General features: G+C 40.6%; 1 protein-coding gene and 2 long non-coding RNA genes across 5 annotated transcripts in view; 2 read left to right on the top strand and 1 right to left on the bottom strand.

Annotated features, from left to right (window-relative positions):
* The first annotated feature begins 3300 nt into the window (after positions 1–3300).
* LOC113020229 (uncharacterized) lies at positions 3301–15772 on the top strand. The gene is made up of 4 exons (XR_003272174.1): positions 3301–3479; positions 3626–3690; positions 4635–4681; positions 15712–15772. It is a non-coding gene; the product is annotated as an uncharacterized LOC113020229 (long non-coding RNA).
* Positions 6833–20182, bottom strand: part of grin2ca (glutamate receptor, ionotropic, N-methyl D-aspartate 2Ca) — a 73095-nt gene continuing 59745 nt past the window's right edge. For both annotated transcript variants that reach the window (XM_026163995.1, XM_026163996.1), the window contains 7 exons: positions 19060–19213; positions 18278–18403; positions 15697–15926; positions 12189–12349; positions 11884–12071; positions 9921–10153; positions 6833–9124 (listed from right to left, as the gene is read on the bottom strand). In XM_026163995.1, coding sequence (XP_026019780.1) covers positions 7502–9124; positions 9921–10153; positions 11884–12071; positions 12189–12349; positions 15697–15926; positions 18278–18403; positions 19060–19213 — 2715 coding nt within the window. In that variant the 3' untranslated portion in view covers positions 6833–7501. The remainder of the gene's footprint in view (positions 9125–9920; positions 10154–11883; positions 12072–12188; positions 12350–15696; positions 15927–18277; positions 18404–19059; positions 19214–20182) is intronic.
* Positions 15842–18297, top strand: LOC113020230 (uncharacterized). Of its 2 annotated transcripts, none has more exons than XR_003272176.1 (3): positions 15842–15904; positions 17012–17127; positions 18237–18297. It is a non-coding gene; the product is annotated as an uncharacterized LOC113020230 (long non-coding RNA). The 2 variants fall into 2 exon arrangements; XR_003272175.1 differs by having other exon boundaries at positions 15850–15910.

Genomic DNA, 20182 nt, shown 5'->3' on the forward strand with positions numbered 1-20182 from the left:
AAAACACCAGACACTCAGATCATGACACCTTTGGTCCTGAAATCCATGTGTGATGTGTACCACCTTTGTAAACAAAGGACTCGAGCCCATTGCCGCTGTCGCAGAATGAATGGCAGGGTAGACCACAGGTGTGATGCCAGTCTTTTGCAGGGCTACTGCAAATTTACGATATTATCACAATATTTAACTCATGATACGATATTATTGCAAAATTTAAAAATATTTTGCGATATTCAGATTTTGTACATAAAGGTAAACTTTATCAATATTCATTTTATCTAATATCAAAGTCTCACACTCAGTCTTTCTCTCATTTCAGTTTTATTGTTGACAAACTGAACGGTTTTTATTACAGTCTAGTCCAACTTAACTGAATGCAACCATCTGGTACAATTACAGCTATTCTGAACTATGCAATTTATGAAAACTATGCAGCCCCTTCAGCAACTGAAGAATTTGAAAGTAAATTAAAACAAAATATAATTTTACATTAAATAAAAAAGTTTTAAACTTAATTAAAATAAAACATGTCTTAAATTAAAATAAGTAAACTGTCATGTTTATTGCTGCCATAAAAAAAGTTAAACACATTTGGACAGTGAAGGAATGTCAGGATTCTTGCTCAGAAAAAGGATCAACATGCTCTGAAGTCCTTTTTTGTAACAAAATATCGATTTCTGCTGTCCCTGTATCGATACATTATTAGCAAACAAAATATCAGATACTACACAGTATCGATTTTTTTCCCCCACCCCTACTGTCAATTTAGAATTACTCGTTAATCCAACATAAATGAATCTAACATACATTCTCTGGACTGTGGAGTATGGGCAGCAGAGGGCCATACTGATAAGGGTCACACATTGGACAGTTGAAGTGGAACACGGCACACACTGTGCTGAATTATGTCAAAGTCCATGAATAATGTATGTGGATGATTATTTTGTGGCCTGAACACCTGAGTCTTTGTTTCAGCACAGATATTTAGTTCAAACACAGGTTTTTGTTGTTTAGTGTTTGTTTTTTTTAGCATAACTCATTTCAAGTCTTTTTCATTTGACAAGCTTGCAGTGAAACTGTTTTTGTCATGTTAACTATATGATTGTATTTATTAATATAATGTATTCTTGTCACTTGTGTAAATGTTTCACACTTGACTGCTAATGTGAGTAATCAGTGATGATGATAGTGTTATCTTCCAGTGTGGTAACTCTGAAAACAGCGTTGCTGTTTTAAAATAGTTTTCACCATCTTCAGTGGCTCGCGGGTCAGGACTGCTACAGCGCACGTGAGTGGATATTCTGGACAAAGCGAATTGCTGGTCATATTTTACGTGCATGTGTAGAATCATTTATCAACTGCACTGCAATCAGCCAGCCCTCACATCAATTCCGCAGGTCTCAGAGAGCGGTGCAGAATACATAAACGCCTCATCGCTGCACCATTATATCGCTGTTTGTCTTGGAGCCAAGATGAAAACACACGAGAGCCCGAGGCATGAGACGCAGAGATATGAATTTTGCATCAATATGGGCCACAGACTGCACTCATGGCTTTGACTCTTTCTTTCTACGTTTGAGTAAATCAGAGCGATTAGGGCCAGCGGACTCCTTTACAATGTGCTGACGTGGCACATATGTTAAATCAAGCACTGTGAGCTGTAATATTTCAAACAGTATCAGAAAGACACTCAGTGGGACATAGTGTAGTGTTAGGCTTTTATGTTTGGCTTTGTGATAAAGCTTGTGTTTGGATAGGATTAAGAACTGAGTGTGGCTTTCAGCCCCGCGCAGCAATTGGTGTAAACACTGAAATAAAGTTTGTCTGAAGGCTTTTAAAGTGTGTTTGCCAGCAAATCAAACTTCTTTTTTGGAGTATTTTCCTGCAGATTTGGAAAATTTTGTTTTAATGCCCCACACAGTGCGGCAGCTCTCCCCGCAGACAGACAGTGCCCTGGCCCATCCAACTTTATTTCAAATTCTTGTGAAAAGTTGGAAAGATTTGCAGTAACTGATGCACAGTATATCTCTGATATGTCCATTTGATGGATGATACATCCTGAAAAACATAGGACTCTTGGCTGTGAACACTCAGTGTAAACATCGCTTCAATTAAAGCTGAAATAAGCTGATACAGGATATATGTGATGCTGTCAGCTGGTGCGAAATAAGGTGATTTTTCAAACTAATGCTTTTTCAAAGCGAAGCATAAGCAGAAAAATGAAATTTAATACACAGCTGATGTGCAGTTCCTCCATCAAAAGGAAATAGAGACATTCCAGAAACATTTATTTGTACATTTTGCTCTGTGTCACATGTAGTAAAACTCAGATTTGCATTACTCAGTGTTTGATTTTGACTAACACTTTTTAAACCAATAATTCACATATGTGTGTCTGACAAATCAGAAACTACATTTAGAACAATTTCTTTTTTCAATATAAGAGGTCCGACCCCCCCTTTCCCTTTGTGTTCACTTCACTCCATTGGTAATATTCCCATGGATGAATATATTTGTGTCTAACTGGCTTTCTATGAACAGATGACTGGACTCATTATTCATTAAAATAATTTTATGCTTTTATATTATACCAGCTGTATAATATACCTCAGTAACAATCTCATTTTATTGGGTGCTCTGCTTTTATAGATCTGTTTTCAACAAGTTGTGACATAAAAGGAGAAAGAAGAAAAAATATCAAGAATATGCTTAAACCTTATAGTCAAATAAAATTGTTACAAGACATAGGAGAAAGCAGTAAAACAATTTTTTGTGTTCTCTGTATCTCTTGTATGCTTGTTACTACAAAATGAATAAAAGCAAAACAAGAAGAAAATTATAAAATACTTTATTGTTCAGACTTATAGAGCAAAGGTTAATTTAGCTACTTGATTCCACTTTTAAATTAATACTTTTTACTCAGGCAGGAGTCTAAATTGACTATGCTGTTCACAGACAACACTGTGTTCTGTAGCAAGAGTAGGGAGCAGGTGGAGGGGAGCCTGGATAGGTGGAGGTATGCACTGGAGAGAAGAGGAATGAAAGTCAGTCGAAGTGAGACAGAATACGTGTGTGAATGAGAGGAAGACAGGTGAAAAGGTGAACATGCAAGGAGGGCAAGTGGTGAAGGTGGATGAGTTTAAATACCTGTGGTCAACCATCCACAAACACGCCAGCGCACAAGGGAGGTGAAGAAGAGCATGCAGACGGGGTGGAGTGGGTGGAGATGAGAGTCAGGGTGATTTGTGACAGAAGCAAAGCAGCGAGAGTGAAAGGGAAGGTTTATTAGATGGTAGTGAGACCTGTGATGGTGCATGGTTTAAACTGAAAAAAGCCAGGAGGCTGAGCTGGAGGTGTTGAGTGAGAAATAAGTGGAGCAGAGAGGCAGCTCGGGATACACAGGTGTGGTTTGGACATGCGCAGAGGAGGGAGAGTGGACATGTTGGGCGTGACAGAGTATAGGATAGGGTGAGATGGAGGTAGATGACCCCTAAATGGGTTTATTCACTGCCATATATTCAAGCCCGATTCTATTAACTATTAAATATTTTATTTATTTATTTTTTACTAATAATATATTAAATAATTTTGGATTTTTAACGTAGTTTTCACTGTTTTCTATCAGTAGGAGCAGCGCCCTCTGCTGGTGTCTCCAGACTTGGACCGCGGTTTCTCCTCCTGTTTGCTTCGGTACGTTCGTCTGTGTTAAACTCTTATAAATCCTTTAAATATGAGATTATTTCTGCTGTTAAACGTTGTGTTGTTTGTAATTTTCACGTGACAGTAGTCCTCCAGCGGTCAGTGTAACTCTGTCGGGCACAGGTGATCTCGGCTAGCGTAATTGATTAGCTCTAAGAGCCGAGCTTGCTAGCTAACAGTCAGGCTAAATGATTTCTTCCAATAAATAAATAAATAATAGGGTGGCCAACGTTTTGTGCTTGTTGACTTGTAAAAGCCTATATGACATTTGAATTTCGCCATTCATTAACCACACGGAGAAGGCATCGTTTAAATATGTTAAAAATGTTTTTATAAACAAACAGTATTATTAAAGTTCTTCATGATTGGGCCAAGTGTCCTCTTTTTTGGAAGTCAAAATATGCTCACCCTATAAATAATAAAGAAAGAAGTTCATCCAATAGAAATTTGCTGGGGTTGTATCTGTCACTGAAATAAGGAAAGACTGGTCCATAAATACATACAGTAATAATGTATTTGCACTACTTTAATTTCAGCTCAGTGTGAGAGTCTTTACTGCCTGTTCTTAGTTTAAAGAGCTTCTAATTTCTCCGCTTTCAAGTCACATATGAAGTCAAATAATATTAATGAAGTTCAGAACATGTTAACATAAACAAGATGCCAGCTTCCTGTTTTTGTTTTGTTTGTTTGTTTCATTTTACCTTTTTGCTTTTGTTCTAATACTGCCGTTTTACCTGTTTACAGTATTTTTATTGGATTACTGTTTCTTATACATGATGCCTGCTGCTAATGCATAGTAAGTTCTGAGCTTGAGGACGGAGAAGTGTTATGGACCAGATCTCATGTATTTATTTTCAACCCGGCATTTTTTTAATTTCTTTTCTCATCATTTTTATTTTCTTTATTTGCAATTCTTTTACTTCCTGTCTGTGCAGGGTGGAAGAGAAGACTGACAGCTGACACCCAGATGAACATCAGCCAGGTCAGGCCGGCTATCATGTTTACTGTAAATGTCCATTTGTGTCTTAGTTCCATACTTCTCAGAGTTGTTATTTAATGAAAACAAATGCCTCATAGACACAAACACACAGATCAAATCTTAACCTCCTAAGACCCGAACTCTTCCACGACTTGTATTTTTAATTTCTCTTTGATATTTGGGCTGATTGGGACCTGATGAATGTAAAAACAAAGAATTACTAAAAAAAAATTTGCCTAATTTTTGTTTCTGAGAAAAATGAGAACCACTTATGAGGATATTTGATTAAAATTTCGATAGAACAGTAGCAGCATAATGTCCTCGTAAGTGGATATCAGGCCCTTGTAGAGCAAAATTGAGTATTTTGGTCTAAATAACCCAAAATGTGATGTCCACATATGTGGACGCCAGGTCCTAGGAGGTTAAATAAAGACACATTCTGACTTCTTTAGCAGAATCACATGGAGAATGTGTAGCATTGAACATGGGACACAGTTTGCCTGTCTTCTGTGTTATTTTGCTTCTGGATAAGCCGGTGATGGTTACATGCTGTAATTTGGCTTTAGGCATGTAAATATCAGAAATATTCATTGCTGCTTTGAGTATGGGAACCTTCGGCACGATAAATGTTTACTGCCTCTGCTAACAGGTGAGTTTCTGCCGGGACTCTGTTTAATTGCTGTTCTGAAGTGCACCTGCTGACGCTGCTGGCTGTTTTCGTTGCTCTCTGCAGATCTGCTCCTGGCTGATTGTTCTGGTATCTGTTGGCTGAAGCTTTGAGCGTTCATACTGCGGTGTTTGTTTTAACTCTTTGTAAACTTTATTCTGCTGGCTGAGCTGCAGTCATTTCCCTTTGTTTTTTGCTTGGCACATGCAGTTGGTGCTTTGTGAACAACATGGAGTGTGAACACAGGTTATTTGAGCCATCAGTCGGGTTATTTTTTGTTGTGTCAGTTCGCAGGAAAAGCTACCAGGCCAAATTTCATGACAGTTTGTGGAGATGTGCAGCTTATGATTAAATATTGGTGAATTAACCCATTAAATGTTAGCATAGACATAGATCTGTCCTAATCAACCAATGGATTATTTGGATTGACATCTCCGCAGACAAATTCCTACTCTCGTTTTTTAAAAATGTGGTAATATTTACCATCTCAGCTCAAACGCCTCATTTCCCTCTTACTTACAGTGCTTCTGATTTTTATACTGCCTTTGCTTTTCATTTTATTTCGAGTGCGGCCTTTCTCTGCGGCTGCAGGGGCAGCTCTCTGTGTTTAGAGATTGGCAGCCAGATACAACAGCAGCACAATGACTGAGCTGTTTGCACACGACTGTTGTGTGAATGAGTGTTGATCTTATGGTTTGTTACCCAGACGGATGCTGTGAGCTGTGTGAAGGGATATTCTGTTGTTTGCAACTTTCTCATTTTACATCTTTTTACATGTTACTGTAGCTGAAACCAAAACGCCATGGTTTTTGAGCCTGCAGTTAATATTTAAACACATCTAAGATCAAGTCAGGACAGGTATGGAAGTGAAGTTAACTCTGCTTTGGGCAGTTGTCAGGGCTGTACCTCTTGTACAGCAATATTTTTTGTAGGGATTTTATCATTTGAACAATAATAACAACAATGTTGACTGATATGTGAATGTGAATCAGTTGTTTTATCTACTAAAACATTGACTGAACATTAGAAAATATGAGATTCGGCTTACAGAAAGATATTTCTTAAGCTCTGCAACTCTTTGAACCCTCTGTTGCTCCTTTGGGAATTCAGACTTTTCAGTGACAACATAAAAATACAGATTTTGTTGTTGTAAATGGATAAACATCCCTCTCTTTTCTTTTCCCAGGTGAAATAATTTGCTTGTCTTTCTGTATTAGTTACCATATGTACTGATCTTCAGGGTCATTTAGGAAAAACCGCTTGTTTGATTTGACCAAGTCTTGTTTAAATGTCTGTAGATTATAAGTGATCTGTGGAATAGCAGACCCTAGGCTACTTCACTGAAAAATGGTTCCACTATACTGTATTTATTCTTTCTGTATGATTTGATGGACTGTGTGCATAATGCAACTCAAGTTTAAATGAGAGAACCACTTTCTTTATATGTCCTTTGAATATGAGAGGACACAGATGAAGAGGACAGAGGATGATCCCAAAAGACCCTTGATGGCCTTGTTCTTTATTAAAGGGTAGTGTGACAATGGAAATACATGATACTTTATATGGTTTTCCCTTTTTAAAATCTCAGTCAAATTACATTAATGACCAGTGGAGCAGAAAGTCTCAGAACAATGGTGCGCCCAAGGTCATGGACTAAGAAATTTACGGAAGACATGTCAGTGGTTTGATCACAAAATTATATCGATAATTTATCACTCAATCGAAATGGTGGGAAACTGAAGTGAATTTGTAGGAAATGAGAGCAGAAAATCACAAGTTGTAATCAGATCGAGAGGCTACAGTATATTGTCTCCCAGTATTCGTTCACATAGCAACACAGCATTTAAAAATCGTTTAAATAACAATCAACGGGTTAAATTCTTATGTATTAAATACTTTTCAACATTGCCTTTTTTAAAATTTGTATTTCAGTTTGGCTTATAAAGTCCCAGCAGTAACTTGTTTTTGAGTGTCTTCTCCTTTTACATATCACTGCCCAAGATATTATTGCACTGATAATTGAGAGTCAATGCTCTCAAATACACTGTTGGTGTAGAGTTTTATTTTTGCTTTAACCAGAGGCTGAGGGGAGAACCTCCAGGCATTCCTTGGGGCTCAGTCACAGAGCCTAATGGAGGACTGTTAAGGATGGTGGTTCAGACCTCAGACTCCAGGCTTGAAACCCTACCCCAGGGCTTTGGCACATAGGGACTGTTGACTCTTCGCGCAACCAACACCTGCCTCCGGTCTCTAGGCCCAGAGCCTGGGTCTTCCCTGTTTCCTGTGCCATCGTAGGCCCCAAACATATTGTTGTGGTAAACCATCTGCCTGTCACTCATACGAGGCAGCATTGCTGCATTGTCTGGGCAGTGGCTTGTACAGGGAAACAAGTGGCACATGTCCTTGGAACTGTTGTAGAACTGGGACGGTCCCTGAGCCAGTGGCCCCACGTACACGGGTAAGTCTGTGTACGAGTTCAGGTAGGTGGAATAGTGTCTGTGCACCACTGTGGAGGAAGAACGGCGCAGGGCGGCTGCGTTCTGCAGAATGGCTTCCCTGTAAGAGGGCAGCCGGGTGGACTCGGAGTACTTGAGCTTTTGCTTGTAGGGGTAGGAGCCCATGTGGGCTGGGTCCAAGTAGGCTGGCTCAGCAGCCAAAGGGTAGCAGGACAGGTTGTGCCCCAGACTGCCATATAGCTTGTGGGGTTTGGGGTTAGCCACTACCACCCGTGGAAACAGGTCAGGCATGTCTCCTCTGGTCGGGGGAGATGTGGATGTCGAAGGCTTTGTTTCATCTACCTGATGGATCCTGTCATTGCCCCATGTGGCTTTGAGGAATGAGGCGCGGCGGTTCAGCTTGTCCTTTCCGAGGAGTGGTATGTCGTCCATGTCGGGTTCCAGGTAGGACTTCATGCAGGAGTTGCAGCTGGTGCTGCCACTAGGGTAGTGTCCTGCGGTGCAAGGCATGGCAGCTGCATTGGAGGCGTGGTTACTTAGGAGGTGATTTGCTCTCAGCTCGGCGAGGCAGGTTTGAGGTCCATCGTAATCACCTCTTACTCTCGGGTCTGCAGCATCAAACACATAGCTATGGGACCTCCTCCTGCGACTCACACAGTCAGGGGGGTAGCTGAACTTCCTCCTCAGGGGTGCTCTGTGTTCCATGTAGATATCTGGCATCTGGAAGTCCCTGTAAGTGGCAAAAGGAGAGATGGGGTGACGGGCTTGGTTCTCCACATACAGCCTGCTGCTGGGATGGGGGTTTGACGGTCCGGCAGGAGAAGGATCCCTTATGGCGATGTGAGGGCTGCTGAGACTGGAGATGGGCAGAGTCCTCTCTAAGATGTGCTGACTGCTGCGGGCGGGCAGCGTGTACCGGAGTGGGGTTGGTCGAGTTACCACCCGGGGCTTATCCAGGAGGGTTTGGGATGAAGAATCCCCATAATGAATGGGAAAGGTGGGTGTAATGGCCCTCTGAGGGTACGGAGAATGGTTGTCTGTGATGCTTGAGATGTAGGGCAGGCGTCCGTGAGTCATGTCTGTGGTGGTAACTCTGGGTGGCAGGGCAGCTCGCACATTGTCGGCCCCCCGCCTGCTCCAGTTCTCTATTGTTTTGGTGGCATTATCCAAAGAGTTCTCCACTCTTGCAGAGGACACCATGTCCTTGGCTGTTTTAAGCATCTTTAGCATATTGGCTTGTGTATAGTTAGAAGTGACGTCTGGACTCTGTATGCTCCCGTTGTGGTCAGCGGACTCTACCCCATTGAAGCAGCTGTAGATGCCCTGCGGAGAGGTGGAAAGTTAATATTAATATGTGTAAACTTCATTAGATACCAGAATGACCGGCAATTTCATCAACTGAGTGGGATAAAAAAAAAGAGAGATTTTATTGACATGCTGACCTAGTAAAGTGGAAAAAAATGACAGAAAGCTGTAACTGCAGAAGGAGAGTCGTTATTGTTTTGATGGTTTATGTGCGTGTTGCTGTGATTGAAATGTTGTTTGGACAGATTCATCTCAGGAATATAAATGAGCGATTTGCTGATCGTGCACTTACCATATTAGTTTTTCCACTTTTATCCCATCAGCTATATTTTACATCCACATTGCATATCTCTTTGGAATACTTAATCTCATTTTTGACTACACTAGACACACAGATGAAGTTTATTTTTTTTAAATGGGGCAATTTAGATTCAGTTTCACCAGCAGCACGACTGCCACTTTATTCCAGTATCCCTGAAGTCCCTTCGTTGCTTTAAGCTCACTGTATTTTACAGTCTTTCTTTTGCTACCCTTGAACTATTGTGGTTGTGTTACTCACCTACTGGATTTCCGATGTCTTTTAATGCTCTACTTTGAAGGAGACCTCACAAAGGATACAGCATTTTTTTACAATTGTGAATTTTTGTGCCGTTAGTTTGCGTAAACATGAGCACTGAATCTGTTTGGGTGAATTTTCCTTGTTGGGAACTTATTATTATTATTATAGATAGTTTTTTAGATTTTACTGACAGCACATGAATGCACTTAAAGCTACGTGGCTGATGAAAGTAACATAAACCACTTGGGTACTTACTCTGCTGATAGCTAGGAGGAAGTCCAAGCGCTCTGATTTGTGGACTGAATGTCGTAGTTTCCAGTAGAGGAGATGTTCCCAAGCAAAGACCAGCAGGCTCAGGCCCATGGCAACAAGCAGCATGTAGAAGACCCCCGCCATATTGTCAATGTCCAGCTTACTGCTCATGACTTCTTTCTTTTCATTACGGCAGATGCCAGTGAGCCAGACGGTCTGCAGCTTTTGTGTGTCACCTGTGAGCGAGGAGCACAGAATACAGGCTTAAGCTCTATTTGCATAACACTAGCAGTATTTTGAGGGAGTAATAGAACACCCTCCAATCTCCTTTGAACATCATTCACATGGGATAATGAAATTCTTTCAGATAATCAGTACCCCAGATAAAACGGAGTAAAGTTGTTGTTTTTGCAAATTGAAAAATCCTGGGCAGACAGCGGTTGTTTGTCTAAAACAAGGGGTCTCAAACTGCAGCCCCACAGACCAGGTGGGAGCATGGGTGACATTTACCTGGCTGCAAGAAGGAAATGCACCTCTGTGAATTTAATTCATGCAAAGTTCATATTGAACTAAGCAGAAAACAAGACCAAGGTAGCATTTCTTTTCAATTTCAGGATCACCTTTATTATAGTCATTTAGGTTTGTGCAGATGCAGACAACATATCCGTCTTGCTATGTTATGCGATTTCTCCACATGTTACTGACAACTGCGACTTGGACTTGTCTTGGTGCACGCATGCATGCACACACAAGTCCTTGCACGTATTTCTGCTTCCTTTGGAATAAATGTGCATGTGTGGAATGGCTGCACTGGTGCATCTCAAAATGAGAGAAAACGCAAGGATGGTTTCATTTTTAAATTAGAGCTTAACAGCCTCTACTACATACTACGTATGTATGCAGAGGTCATGGCGGACACTAGAGGAGAACCAGGTGAGATTTTTCCCAAACACTGGAGGACTCAGAACGACCTTAAATAATTAAGTAATTAATTAATTACAAAAAAGATCCAGGCAACTGATCAAATGATAACTTTCAACTTATTCTCACTAATTACAGTGTCTAAATCATGCTTTTTTTTTTTGTGCTGTATAAATGACTCTCTCCAACTGCTGCAGCTGCAGCGTCTCTGGTGTGTGTATTTCTCTGTCACCGGGAGCTGTAGTGCTCTGCTTGTTTTGTTCGATCAGTACATACTGCATTACAGAGGGTGGAAAGTGCTACCTTAACAAGTGAACTTTAACCCCCAGCCCCTGTATGTCCTGCACCGATGCCATTGGTTATTTGTGATTTCTCAGGGGGACGATACGATGATCCACTGATGGAGACCATCGCCCAGCCTTATGGCTATTATTGCAAAGAAAGCTTTCACATCGCTGGCTCTAGCAAACATGTTAGCAGCGATATCAGTAAAAATAAAGCTACAAATCAAAAGAAACATAAACCACCATCCGGATCATCTGAAAACATTTTTTGGCAACACCAACAGTGTTGGCTCAGTCATTTGTTTGCTTCCTAAACTGCCTCCACAAAAACTGTGAGATCTTTATGTTTACGACAGCTGTTGTCTTCCTCTTCTTCCCTCTAGAATAAAAATCTTCCTGCCTAAATCGTGTGCCTTTGCTGCTGATCTGAGCAGTGATAAGTCTGACAGTGTGCTTTATTATCCAAATGTTTACCTACTGCATATTCTGCCAAAGGTTATGGGGATTTTGCCCGAGGCTTTGCAATAATTTGCCTAAGGACCTAATGAATCACATTTGATCTTATCTCATGAAAGTTTCTTTATTGCTTTTATGATCTTTCATTCTCTCATTCAGATACATTTTACTGTAATAATATTGTGTGGCCCTTTTATTACAACAGTATAGGTTTTGCTTTCAATCATTAGAATTTTTTCTTATTCAGCTTTATGGGAATACTGCAAATACAAATATTAAAGCAATCTATTAAATGAAGAATTTACCATCAGCCAGGAACTGGAGCAGGGCCAGGTCGATGGGTCGTTTCCAGCGTGAATCCTTCTGGAGTGCAATGCCATAACCAGTGGTAGCAAACACTTTGCCACTGCCAATTGTCACCAGCTTACAGCCTTCATCTTTGCCAGCCATGTAATTCAACACAGCAGCGTCATAGATAAAAGCATCCAGTTTCCTAGCAGGGTAAAGAAAAGGATTTTTACTCAAATGGACATCGTGTAATTGTCTGGCTCTTCTTTCAGTCACACGTCTGCTGTGAGGAGACTTTTTACGATTCCTGGCAGACACTTACCCTGTTTTGAGGCTGTTAAGGGCATCCTCCACTCCCTTCTGGTTGTATTTGACCATGTGGGCATGCATCTCGGGATAGTTACTCCTTATGTTGCGCTCTGTGCTGCCATTTGGGACGGTACCAAAGCGGAATGGAGGATACTGCTCCTGCGGCTTTTGAAACTGGAAGTAGAATAACAATTTTTAATGACAAAAATAATGCCGTTGATCGAATAAGTGTCTCAGGAGAGACGATGGCATATAGACATAGATTATTCAATCACTCTGATGTTTTATGAGGAAGCACTTCTCCTCATGTGAAAAAGAAATAAGAACAAGAAGGCTCAAGGAAAAACTGAAATGTGATGATTACAATTTCCATTAAAAAAAACTTGATCTTTGGATCCAATATTGTCTGTTTTCAGACAAAATAATTCACAGCATGCCGAAGGTTTTTTTGTTTGTTTGTTTTGTTTTGTTTTTTCATTGAAGGAAGTCTTTCTAAATTGAATACAACTAAACAATACAACTAAGCCCCACAATGCTGGTTGGTGGCTCCCGTATTGTGGTGTTTAGCTTCTAGATGTGGCTCTTGTAGGCTGTTCTGTTGGAGCTGATTGTGTCTGATTACAAGCTGAACATGCGGTTACTTTGTATAAAATTTCTGCATGTCAGAAAGACAGAGTGCTCGTGAACAGACTGACATTAAACACAAGTCGTCAGAGCAACCGAAGTGGCAGAGTACAGGTTACAGTGTTGGCATTATGAGGAACACCAGTGCAGTCTCCGCCCGTAACGTATCCCGTCTTCATATTTAGAAATGAAATATCAATATTGTGATAAAATGCACAGAGATTGATATGTAAACAAATTATATTTGTTTGTACAGTTATGCATTTCGTCACCTCGTTGCTCAAAAAAAGTTATTAATTTAACCAGTCCCGTTATCTGTTTTTTAATTTTCTCTAGGATTCATAATAATATAATCATTGTGATTTGTTTTTTCAAATTCTACTATGACTGTCTAATTATATTACAGTGAAAATCTGATAATGTGACAGATAATATGAGAAAACAGAGAAATGACATTTGCTGCAGTCTGCATGGCAGAAGCTAACACTTCTGGAGGAAATCACATCAGCTGCAGCACAGGCTGCTGACATCAGCCCAGGATCAGCGTTATTAATGGTCAGTCGGGGCCCTGTAGTACGAAGCAAGTACAACATACCCAGGATATCATTTCACCTCACTTACTCCAACACTGGCAATCAGGGTAAGCAGTCACACAAAGGTGGTTATCAACTCAATAAATCAACCCAGGGCTTTCAATCATGTTCTCATGAAATAGATGTCATTGGCATCATCTGACCACAAATAAGACTTCCCAAAGGAACATGAAACTATATTATCTTAAAAATAAGAGGCTACACTGACTATACAGACTGAAACCAACACAGCTGCTACAGAAAAACCGCCTGTATGAGTGACTGAAAGTCAGTGTGCAGTAGTGTAGTATCGCCTATCTGAAGCCAAGATGAAAAGGGCTGAACTATTAATGCTAGTATTAACGCTCTGTCATTAAGGCACCAATTAATTATTTTATTTTATTAAATTTTAGATGTGCGGAAGATTTTTAGTTTTCATTTTTTTCATCTGCAGAATGATCAACAAAATCCACCCAAGGATGTCAAACATACGACCCAGGGGCCAGAATCTGCCCAGCGACAGAAAAGCATTTTGGCCCACTAGAGGTTTTTTCACTAATAAAGACTTCCCACATGGTCATTCTTGGTACACTGAAGTAATTAAGTAATAGAAAAACATTTAAATGACTGAAAATTTCCCATCTGCTATAAAAACGTTTGGATCTACAGTAAAAAAAAAAAAAAAAAAAAACAGTGCTAGGCTGTGAGCTAACCGATGTTTTTCTGTAATTTTACACATTTATTTCTTACAGTTTAAGCCCAAAGAGTCACGCTGATAGATTTCTTTCATTTACTGAAGCAACATTTATTTACCTTGGAGAAAAACTGAGACGTTCTGTTGAAATTGCAAGTGTAGTTGAACTCCTTTACACTGACAGACGGGAGCTTCAGGGGAGTGGGCCCGTATGTAGTTCACGGTGTAAAATGTGTTGGACATGCCTGGCTTAGACAGCGTGGAAATTTGATAAGGTCCGCAGGTACAAATGGACGTCCTGCTTTAGGGTTTTATATTAAGGAGCATAAACAATAAAATTGTTGTGAAATTATTTGCAGCCAACAGAAGAAATGTAAAGGACTAAAGCTGCAAATAAGAATCTTTAGACCCTCCTGGTGTCCACACAGAGGTCCCAGGGATCTTCCAGGGTGACGCTATTGTCTCAAGAACTGATTGGTCAGTAGGTGCTGATCTGATACCTGTTGATCTTTACAATTCAAGCCATCAGACATGAACTTCTGAACATCTGGCACATTATCCAAAAGTCAAAAGTGAACAAATAAACGACACAGTATTTCTGATGTTTATCAGGAGTATCTGACCAACCTCCCTGAATCCACCTGGATGAAGATTTTGCAGAAAGCCATCAGAATAATGAATATTTTTCACCATCAACTCTGAAGAAAAAGCATGGCATGAACTGTGGTTATGGAGAATTATTACACCCCTACTTTAAAGGTTAGTGCCAAAAGAAGTTCGGGGTAGCGACGTGTTACCAACTTCCGACTTGCAAAAAGTTGTTGTGTAAGTGAAGTGCCTTTTCTGGACAAACGAGGTAATCATCTCCCTTAACACTGCAGTGCCTTGAAAGTAGCTGAGCTTGTCTCTATCACTCTCCTCTGATACAAGGTCACGTTCTGTGGTGTCTTCTTGTACCTCATTTACATTTACTTAACCTAAGGGGTTCGGCACAGCTGGACCAACAGCAGTTGAGCGCTCACTTCCCACCATGCTGCCAGGCAGAATTCCCTTTAATAATCTATGGGCTCACTGTCAGACTGATTCTGTTTCCTTCGCTGCATTGCAGAGTTAATGTATGATGAAACTGGAATTGTAAACGACTTTGCTAGACTCGTAATGAGCGGCGGACTGCTTGGTCTTTTCCTCAAATGCCTCTTTAATCCCTTCAGTTGCCTGCAAGCAAAAAGTCTGCAAATCATTTTTTGTGCTGATGGTTTAACATGGATTTCCTCGTCAATATTCCTATAAAACACATCCCCGGGCCAGACAAATATGCATAAGATAATACCAGAAAAATATAATCGCCGTCTACCCAGAAAATCCACTTGTGTATTATGTTTCACAGGCTTTCCGTTGACATCACCTTCCAAAGAGTCTGGCTGTGTAATTCAATTTCCCCACTTACTGTGTGAACCCTTTAGTGTTTTGCAGGGAAAGTGGAAAGTCACAGCTATGACATTGGCATTTCTGGATGTTTACACTTCATAGCTCTGCCACATGTTGTTTGCACTCCTAAAATAGAGCACTTTCCTAAGCTGTACATTAAACACAGCAACACGCTCAGGACGGTCAATGACAGAGGTCTGTACCTTTTTGTCACTCAGTCCGGACACTGTGTCGATGTACTGCTCCTGGATCATGAAGGCTGCCAGGTTGGCTGTGTAGGAAGCCAGGAAGATGACGGCAAAGAAAGCCCAGACCAGGACCATGATCTTGCTAGTGGTGCCCTTTGGATTCTCAACAGGGACAGAGTTATTGAAGACAATTCCCCACAGCAGCCACACAGACTTCCCGATGGTAAAGGTGGGACCTCCGGGATCTAGAAAGGATGAAGTAAAGAGGGGGCATTTAGTACCGGCCAAGACGATGACCCAAGTATCTGTGAAATCTAACACGTTTAAAATATTTATTTGTTAATTAATATCTTGACGTGTTTTTTGGTAACATATTAGTGATAGAGAAAACTTTAGGGATGAACAAACATAGTTATACTTATTGTTCAGACCAGGGGTGCCCAATCCCGGTCCTCGAGAGCTACCGTCCTGCAGCTTTTAGATGCATCCCTACTCCAACACAGCTGAATCAAATGGTTTGATTACCTCTTCAGCATGCCATCGTGTTTGGCAAAGGCCTGATAACAAGCCATTCATTTGATTCAGCTGTGTTGGAGTAGGGATGCATCTAAAAGCTGCAGGACGGTAGCTCTCGAGGACCGGGATTGGGCACCCCTGGTTCAGACTTTCACTTCTGATGATAATTGAGTTTTTCCCCTAATGGCTCAATCACAGTAAACTAGAAATAGGAAGGCAACATCCTTGAAAATTGGTAGTTGCCTAGTAGTTTGGTGATTGCACAGGTTGGCTGGTGGGAGGCAACCAGTCTCCAAACAGTTACTGTACAATTTAGATCGACTGCAGTCACTCTGAGATGGACTGGTGAAGATGTGTGTGTGGATTATGTCAGTCAGTTTGCGCCATCTGTGATGTGACTCTTTGCAATTTGAGAACACACCGGCTGCAACTGGTATTTGATTAGATAAGTATATACAAAAGAACGTTGTCCAAGTTTGCCTATGTCAGCTTTCATTTAACTCTTTATTACCCAAATATTACTGACTGGTCTTGAGTTATTGGTGTAGTATTTCAGTCTAAATCAAACTGACTTATGCAGCAATAATATGTAACTGAATGTGCTGATGGTCACAAAGACACCAGTTGGGTAAATCTCAAGTTACATGTCAAAAAGAACATGATTGGTGTTTTATTATTTATTGTTATTGTTTTATTGTTTATATTGTTACCTTTGTGACGTCATATATGTCGTACTTTATAGAATATATAAAAATAAAGACTGCTGTAATAAAGATTAAATGGGTTTAACCCATATGTCCTTCATCCATTATAGAATACTTCATAGACCCACATGGCTCTGAAATTAAACTGCAGCGTCTCAATCTACCAGGCATCGATCCAACGTGGCCACTGTAAACAGGATTGGATATGAAACCTTTAACAAGTCAGGTCTGCCATGTTTTAAATCAGTTTTTAAAATTACATTAAAATGGTATTTTGCTGCTGCATACTGGAAAAAAGTTTGTTTGCTAGTTTAAAATGGAAAATGTATATCTTGATCAATATTTTCTGCATGGATTAAATTCCACTTTAAACTTTCCGAGAATGTTTGCGAATTCAGAAAAAATAAAAATGTAAAATGGTTTTGTGGGTGCAAAGATTTTAAGAAGATTTTCATGGATACAAATAACCAAAGTCCAAAATGACCCTCACTGAGCCCTAAATTCAGGTTAATTTTCCATTAGAGAAAAGCTCATTACGGTACCCAACACAGTATTTGGTAAATGTTGCTACCAATATATCATTGAATTTAAACAAAAGATGATTTTTTTTTCTATCCTCTGGCAAACATTCACCTTAAAGAAGGAATGAGTCCTTGACAACTAAGAGTCTGAGGCTTTTAGCCGGATTAAATCATTATTCATCTCATGAGTTTACAAAACCTTTTAATTATATTTAATGGCAAAACACACCAATTACTGCAATATCTTTTCATTGCTTTAGATGACGGTTTGCAGTAGCCACCACAGAAGGACCGGCCAAAACAGATTGAGTAGCTCATTCCTGAACGAGGGGCTACCACTGTGGCAGGGACGTGGTTCGGTTATGAAAAGTATGCAAATTATGCAGCAAACCAATCCACCTCAGACACATCAAACCTCCTCTGCTACGTACACAATAATCACGTAAAAGAGTGTGGAGAGAGTTCATTGATGAGAAGTAAAAAGAACCGTCAGGTGCTCAAAATAAACCTTAGACTCAAACGTTAGAACAGGCTTTTCCCTGCAAGGCACCATCTAACGAAGACCCACGAAGATCATAGCGGCCATTACAACGTATCTCTATCAATATAATGTTTTGTGCATCGGTCAAAACACTCGACTTGAGGTACACAACACGCAGCGTAAAACAAGCTGCCTCGCAACGAGTGTCGGGTCAAAGTCTTGGAGGAAATTGGAGGAAAATTGCACTGTTTTAATAGATCTTTAGCCCCAATTAGCAGGTATCTGTGTCCTTGTAATACTTGCATGAAGTTTCTGTTTGGTTAATTGTTCGAGGGCTGAGGCGCTGATGGACTGGACCGGGTTAGGAGACTCACCTTTGGCACTGACCAGGCTGCGGTTATACCCAACTGGACTGCAGTATTCAAAGACAAAGACTGTGATGGCCACAACTGTGAGACACATGACGAACATCATCACCCACACGGCTGGACTGTAGGGTTCTGCGGGGACAGAGAGCACAGCCAATCGAGTGCACATGTTTGCAGATATATGCAAATATGAGTGTTTTATAGATGTTCAGGTACTTTACGTCTGTAGACCACGAGGTCACACTACAATAAACTGATAATTCGTAATGTGTCAATATTTGCAAAACACATAGATGGTATACTTTATTGATATCATATGAAGTTCTGTTACTTTACGCTTTTCTTCAGTGAAGCTGTGACTAATAACATTACTACAGTGTGTCGGTTGGTGGTGCTGCCATCTGCCACAGGTCCACTGACCGTGGAGCCAAACCTCGCACGGCCCCACTTCAAAGAGACTTGAAATATCCCCAGCCGAGTGAAATCATTTTACCCAGTACAAAGGTAATTATTGCAAACATCAATAAAATGGGTAGAAAAGTTTCAAAAGGTTTCCTGTGAAACTGCAGCAGCTCCTGACTGAGAAACCAAAACCTTGTAATGTTTTATTTTTGCATTTTTATATAACGATAAAGTGACTTTAAATGAAAGCGGTTGTGATGCCTCACATATTGCATGTCAGCCTAAAAAGGTCGAGATATGAGTTTCTTTATTTTCGCGTGTTTTCCGGCCTTTTGCACAGTGATGCTTTGATGTTAGTTAAAATGCTTCTAGGAAACATTCCTCACCTAAAAAAGCAGAAGGAGAGACCGTCCCATTACTCCGAGCCACCATCACGCTGATCCCTGTCTCCACAAACGGCACCGAGAAGTCAATAATCTCTGAGCGCTCTTCATTTATGGTCAGTGAACCGATGGCCATGTCGGCCCGTTTGTAGAACACCTGTGGCAGAAGAAGAGTCTCGATTTTATGTTTTTTATTGGATTTTTTTTGGGTGGTTGGGGTTGGATGTAGGTACAAACAGATAGCAGATGTTTGTATGATGTGATCATAAATCAAAGTCTTTGTAGCTACATAATACAGGACATCCTCTGCTGATGTTTGAGATAAATCTCATTTATCAGTGAAGTCGACACACTGGGCCTCTGCCCCTGAGGGTGATATACTTCCTGCTTCTTCCAGAGCTCAGCTAGCAGCCAGATGGACGCAGCTCAAAAGCAACTGCCAGTGTTATCCTGCCTTTTTTTTCCTCCAGTGCATTGTAACACATGATTTGCCATCTAATCCGTCTCTAATCCATCGTAATGTATTGGAGCATATAGTATAATACCTATTACATAAAGTCACACTTACCAAATGTTAGAAGCTGGAAATGGAACAAGTGACTGAAGACTGCAGGCTCTGGATGGTCTGGCTGAAAAACGCTGATGCTATTTTTTTCTGATGTTTGAACCACAGCAGTGCAGTTCAAATTCCACTGTGACTTTGCAACCCTCCTTTTTTTGTTTCTATATAACACCACTGTTTATCATGCTGATGGATAGCCGGTAGATTTACAGTCCAGACACTCATGCAAGCCATTAGCTCTCCTGCGGAGGTCGATGCCTCATTGAGCACAATAGCCTTCCTGTTTTTGATAAAAAAGGGTGTGTGTGTGTGTGTGTGTGGGGGGGTCCTACTAATGTTGTATCCTGCAACAACTCAGGAGAAGGGCCGGTCAGAGGAATCTGAAAGTACATCATTCACAAGGACACTTGCGCCTCCTTTTTGTGTTGACCCAGTCGACCTTGTCATACACATTTTCAATCAGAGACCAGACTTTTGTCTTCTTGAGGGTTTTTATTCTTATTTATTGTTGCCTGACACTCAGCATCAAAACGAACAATCCGACTTCTAGTTTCACTGTGCTTT

This window comes from Astatotilapia calliptera, chromosome 4 (assembly GCF_900246225.1).
Source record: "Astatotilapia calliptera chromosome 4, fAstCal1.2, whole genome shotgun sequence".
NCBI classification, from domain to species: Eukaryota; Metazoa; Chordata; class Actinopteri; order Cichliformes; family Cichlidae; genus Astatotilapia; species Astatotilapia calliptera.